The sequence below is a fragment of the Lipotes vexillifer genome, unplaced genomic scaffold (genome assembly GCF_000442215.2).
Source record: "Lipotes vexillifer unplaced genomic scaffold, Lipotes_vexillifer_v1.1 scaffold1272, whole genome shotgun sequence".
NCBI lineage: Eukaryota > Metazoa > Chordata > Mammalia > Artiodactyla > Lipotidae > Lipotes > Lipotes vexillifer.
The window spans coordinates 166,146-172,181 of record NW_006779909.1 but is presented as its reverse complement, the minus strand read 5'-3'; the positions used below and the strand labels follow the sequence as shown (position 1 = coordinate 172,181).

General features: G+C 41.0%; 1 protein-coding gene across 1 annotated transcript in view; it reads right to left on the bottom strand.

Annotated features, from left to right (window-relative positions):
- Positions 1 to 215: 215 nt before the first annotated feature.
- Positions 216 to 6,036, bottom strand: part of CHRNA9 (cholinergic receptor nicotinic alpha 9 subunit) — a 15,256-nt gene continuing 9,435 nt past the window's right edge. The window contains exons 4-5 of the mRNA XM_007453036.1: positions 4,157 to 4,689; positions 216 to 806 (exon numbers count right to left, since the gene is read on the bottom strand). Of these exons, the coding sequence (XP_007453098.1) occupies positions 265 to 806; positions 4,157 to 4,689 (1,075 nt within the window). The 3' untranslated portion in view covers positions 216 to 264. The remainder of the gene's footprint in view (positions 807 to 4,156; positions 4,690 to 6,036) is intronic.

Below are 6,036 nucleotides of genomic sequence, written 5' to 3'. Positions count from 1 at the left end.
ACCTACCACTCTGGTAGGTTATAAAAGGGGTCCTTCTCTATTTCCTCCGTTTTCCTGCCCTTGAAATTTTGGACCTCCTGCTTGATTTAACCTGACAGATAGCTATAATATTGATCTGAAGTTGAAAACTAAAAGTAAAGACAACATAAATCCTAATTTATATATATTTGTGTATATATAGATATAGGTGTTTCTAATTTGGAAGAACATTAGAGCAGATCACAGGGGAATTTTATTGATTTATCCCCACATACCAAATGCTCACTAATCTGCTCTTGCTATGATCAAAATAGTCATCACAAACACCATAATAAAAAAAATCCACATGAAGAATCGGTCTATGACTTTTGCAACCTTTTTCCATTCGCTGCCCTTGGAATTGGTGGCCTTATGGTCTCTGAGGCATTTGGCAATGTATTCGATATTCCTCGTCAGCACTTTGTACTGTGCACAGTAGCTGTCAACATCCTGCGGGTTTTCACCCTGGTACCTCAAGTCATTCTTTAAGAGTTTGTTCATTTCCTTCTTTCTGGGAAGGTCTTTATTTCTGGTCGTCTTCAGATTAGCCTCTGGAAGGTTGCCATAAACCTTCGTGAGGTGGTCCTCCTCCCTGTCTTGGCGGGGGCTAAGGCAGCTCTCACCCACATCGTAGACAAACAAGATCCTAGACATGTATTTCAGGATGACTACCCTGGCCCAGTGTGGCACTGGCCGGGCCTCAGCCCCGCAGAAGTGGATATTCATCACCATAATGGTCAAGGCAGTGGAGGCTGTGATCAAGGCCATTGTGGCTATGTAGTATTTGCCTGGAAAATAACAACAACCAAGTTAGCTTAAAACTGTCCTTATGTTTGGCTCAAAAAGAAACAAACACCTTTTCTAAGGAAGCTGTATACACTGATGGTTACTATTATAGACTTTTGAATAAAAGTGGGTTCAAATCCCGGCTCTGTCACTCACTAGACTTGTGACCTAGAGCAAGTTATATAATTCTGGTAAGCCTCAGCTTCCTTCTTAATAAAATGACTATAATATTAGTGTCTAACTCATAGGACTATGACGAGGCTTAACTGAGAAAATACAGGAAAAGTTTTCAGCACTGTCCCTTGCCCTGAGTTAAAAGGTTTGTAAATTTTTGCTGAGGTCATGTTGTGAAAAACTTCCACTTTCAACGGACAAATAAGTAAACAATGAATGATCTTGGTCAGTTCTCAGAATTGTCTTTGGACCTTGTTAATATGAAAGCTCATTACCATTGGGGAAGAAAGGAGACACTGTGTCACTCTCAGTCTTTAACATGTGATTGCGTAAAGCAAATATTCATGAAAAAGGAAAATTAAGGAAGGAAACAATAAAAATGAGGGTACAAATTTCTGAAATGTAGAACAAAGAACCTAGAAGATGAACAAAACCAAAAGCAAGCTTTTTGAAAAGTGTAATAAAATTGATAAACCTTTGATGAGGCCACTCATGGAATAGAGGTGGGAGAAAGAAAGAAAAAGGGATGCAAAAGAAAAAAATAAGAGAATAGAAATTTAGAAAACAATAAAATAATATTACAAATAGCTATATGATAATACATTTGAAAACCTAGATGAAATTTCTGCAAATATATAAGATGTCAAATTTAGTGTAAGAAAGAATACTTAATAGAAATAGGAATTAACCAAATACCTCTACCCACCCACCTTCCAGAAAGCTCTAGAGCCAAAAGGTTTTACAGGTGAGTTTCACTGTATTTTTAAGGAACAGATAACTCATATCTTAAGCAAGTTGTTCCAAAAATAGAAAAGAGGGAAAACTTCCCAGAAAATCTCATTTTATGAAGTAAATTCAGGCTTGGTTCCAAAAGTAGCAAGAAAGGAAATATTAAGGCCATTTCATTTATAGACACATTTGAGAAAGTCCTATAAAAATCATTGGCTAACTAAGTCTTACAGTGTCTTTAATTGATAATTCATCATGATAAAGAAGAGTTTAGTTCAACATCAGAAAACTATAATATAATTCACTAACTTAATGGGGGAAAAGAAAAAAACTCACACGATCATCTTAACAGATGAAGACAATGCATTTGATAATGATTATCATCTGTTTATTATTTGTTAAAAGCTTTGAGTAAACTAAAAATAAATGGAATCTTTCTTAACATTGTTGAGGCTGTGGGCCAAAAGCCTGGATCAAATGCTACACTTGATGCAGGAAACTTCAACACACTTTATGAGATTGTAACTCTATTTCATAAGTGCTACAAATAACAAATTGTGACTATTAATAAAGTTCTCAGCATCTGTGTACACCCTTCCAAAAAAGATACATTTCATATTATCACAGAAACAGAAAAAGTAATGCTTGTAAAATTCTTGAGACATGTTCTGAGACATCTTTCTTCAGAAATTGATCCAGCTTGCTTTTGAATCTTACTGCTAAAGAAGAGAGAGGGATCTGTCAATTGATCTTGCCTCAAACAGGCTTATTATTAGATGTTGTCACTGTCAATCATTTCTGCCTCAGGAGAGGTGATAAAAGTACCAATAAACGTCTTCCTCTTTATTAGTGGTGGTGAGAAAGGAGAGAACCTTCTGTGTCTATTTCTCAAAAAGGTGTACATGAGTGTGTGTGTGTGTGTGGGGGGGGGAGGTGTTGCTGGGAGAGACATAACAAGGAAGAGATCTCCAAACAGAGAAACCAATGTAGTAAAGTCTAAATACTGGGTAATACTGGATACAGGAGAGGGTAAAAGGGCAGTACAATACCCCTTTTATATTGCTTTCTAAGTCTCCTGGTGTTCTGAAATTTCTCCTCATTGATTACATTAAAGAACTAAAAATTAGGTCTAGCTTCTGATTCTCGTAAGCATCTATTACAACAGCAAGTCACTGAGATAGACGTATTGATCTGGGTGTTATCCTTGGTGGCAGGAAGTCGGTATTAAAGGTGTTAGGAAGGATCTCAGAACAAGGGAGGTAAAGGAAAGGGGAAGCAGGGATGGCAACCACAGTCTACACTCCTTCCCTTAGAGGGACATTTCATTATTGCAAAATTTTGAAAATGTGTTCTACTTGAGAATCACCTCAGATTCCCAAATCTTGCCCAAGATTGCTTAAAAAGAAAAACAACCTCTTTGGGTGTAGGAACCTGCATTTTTAACAAGCTCTCCCACACCTACTATACCCAGTAAAGGTTGAGAATTATTCTATCAAGGGTAGACGGAAGGCTTAAAAATCCAGCTCATCACTTCCATCACGTTTATCACTCTTGCCAAGAAGAAATCCCTTGTGACGTGATAATAATAGTCACTTTTCTCTCAGTCCTCACCATATGCCAGGCTCTGTGTTAAGCAGTGGCACAATGAGGTAGCAATTACACAAATTTTGCAGATGATGAGGTAGAGACTCAAAAATTAAGTAACTCTCTTAAGGCTGATCAAAGAATGAGTGGTGAAGTCAGAGTTCAAACGCAGATTTCTTTGACTTCAAAATCACGGTCTTAATCTATAAACTAGTGGTTATTAGACTTGAACAAAAAGCTCATCGAAATCACCTAGAAAGCTTTTAAAAACAGTTTGCCAGGCTTTACCACCAGAGTTTCTAATTAAGTAGATCTAGGGTGGGCCCCGAGAATTTGCATTTCTAAAATGATGCTAATGCTGTGGGTCCAGAGACCATACTGTGACAACCACTGCTCTAAACCATATTGCTCTCATTCCTCTTTTGGATAACCTGGAGACAACAAGACCAGCTTTGTTTCCAACAGCCACATCTCTTTTCAAAGATGCCAACTGAAGGGCTTCCCTGGTGGCGCAGTGGTTGGGAGTCCGCCTGCCGATGCAGGGGGCACGGGTTCGTGCCCTGTTTGTTCCAGGGGGATCCCATATGCTGTGGAGCGGCTGGGCCCGGGAGCCGCGGCCGCTGGGCCTGCGCGTCCGCAGCCTGTGCTCTGCTCCGCAACGGGGGAGGCCGCAGCAGTGAGAGGCCCGCATATCGCAAAAAAAAAAAAAAAAAAAAAAAAAAAAGATGCCAACTGAAGACACCAAATGAAGTATGTGACAGCCTGTGTTGAGTCTGAAGTTGACCTCATTGTTAGGAGTTTAAAGATACAGATACAACCCCAGTTACCACAGTGCTGACTCAAAGTGTAAGACACTTGAACTCACCTATCAGAGGGACGTTTTCTGAGGCTGGCATGATCTCTGCCACCATGAGCTGAAATACAGTCATGGCCAACAGTATGGTCACTCCCAGGGAGACCTTTTCCCCAGAGGCTGCTGGGAGATAAAAACTCAAGGGAGCCAGAAAAGATATGAGGACACACGGGATGAGGAGGTTGACGATATAGAAAGAGGACCGCCTCTTTAGAAGGAGAGTGAATGTCACATCCGGGTAAGGCTCAGAGCAGCAGCCATAGGAGATCACATTCTTCACAGCAGGCATGCCGTGCACCTCCCACTCTACATCTTCGATGAAGTCAGAGAGGTCTCCGCTGTCCAGGGCGTTGAATATATCCACCTGATTGCCATTGTAGGTCCAGGAACCAAAGGTCAGGTTGCACTGCTGATTATCAAAGGGGAAGTAGGTGACATCCACCACACAGGAGCTTTTGGTGATGGCGGGTGCATCCCAGGTGATCAGCCCATCATACCGCAGGACCACGTTGGTGTTCACAGGCTCAGAAGATTCATCATCAGCCCTGGAGGTCAGAGGAGGAAAATGAGAGCTGCTCGCCAGGACAACTCACCAAACTCCTTACCCCCGATAGCTCACCGCCCTGTGCCCATCACTTCAGTGTCTTGGCAATGGATCACCATTCCTTGTCACCCTGGCTGGAAAGTCTGGAATCAACTCTAATTTGCCCTTCTGCTCCATTTCCTGTGACTAGTTAGGGCCGAGTTCTCTTGGATTCTTTCTTTAAAGCATCTCTGCTTTATGTCCCTTCCTCTCCATTCCCAGTGCCACTCTCTTGGTCCAGGTATAATGACTCAAACATCCAGACAAAAAGTAAACGAGGCTAAAATCTAACAGGGGGCTCTGCTTACCTGATTTTGTTAACTGTGGGCACAAGAGTATTAAAGTAACTTTTTGTTGCTGTTGAAAGAGTTGTACATGTTTACTGTAGAACATTTGAAAAACACAGAGAAGAAATTATTCACCCATAATCTAAGAGATAATAATTTACTCTAGATATAACTTCTTTTTGCTTTATCAACATTTATGCCTTACATCTTGGGGGTACAGAATTTCTGTTTCACTTTGGGGGATGACTCTTTCTCCATGACCGTTGTAAGGCAGATGAAACAATGATCAGGGTTCCTCAGCCATCCTTGGCCAGGGGCTGGCTGTGTGACCCGAGCTAGGTACAAGTGATTCACTCTCCCTGCAGTTTAGATCTTAAGCAGAGTGACCCAAAGACCAAAAAGACTCACACTGGTGATGGCTCCCTATAAAAGTCAATTAATTATTATTATTATTATTATTATTATTATTTTTTTTTTTTATATACACAATGTATTTATTTATTTATTTATTTATTTATGGCTGTGTTGGGTCTTCATTTCTGTGCATGGGCTTTCTCTAGTTGTGGCAAGTGGGGGTCACTCTTCATCGCGGTGCGCAGGCCTCTCACTATCGCGGCCTCTGTTGTTGCGGAGCACAGGCTCCAGACGCGCAGGCTCAGTAATTGTGGCTCACGGGCCCATTTGCTCCATGGCATGTGGGATCTTCCCAGACCAGGGCTCGAACCTGTGTCGTCTGCATTGGCAGGCAGACTCTCAACCACTGCGCCACCAGGGAAGCCCATTATTATTATTTTTTAAAAGCTCAATATTCCCCACTGTCTTGAACTGTAGAGTAGTCCTGGTTTGTCCTTTCCAAGGCCTGGTCATTGATTTTTTTTCCTTTAATTCAGTGAGCTGTACGATATCCTTCCAACAAATTCCTTTTGTCACAAGGTAGACAAAGTCAGTTTCTAATGCTTACAGCCTTAACTGTATGTTTCTGTTAATATTTTAATGCACATTTTCCCAAGTGTTCCTTACTA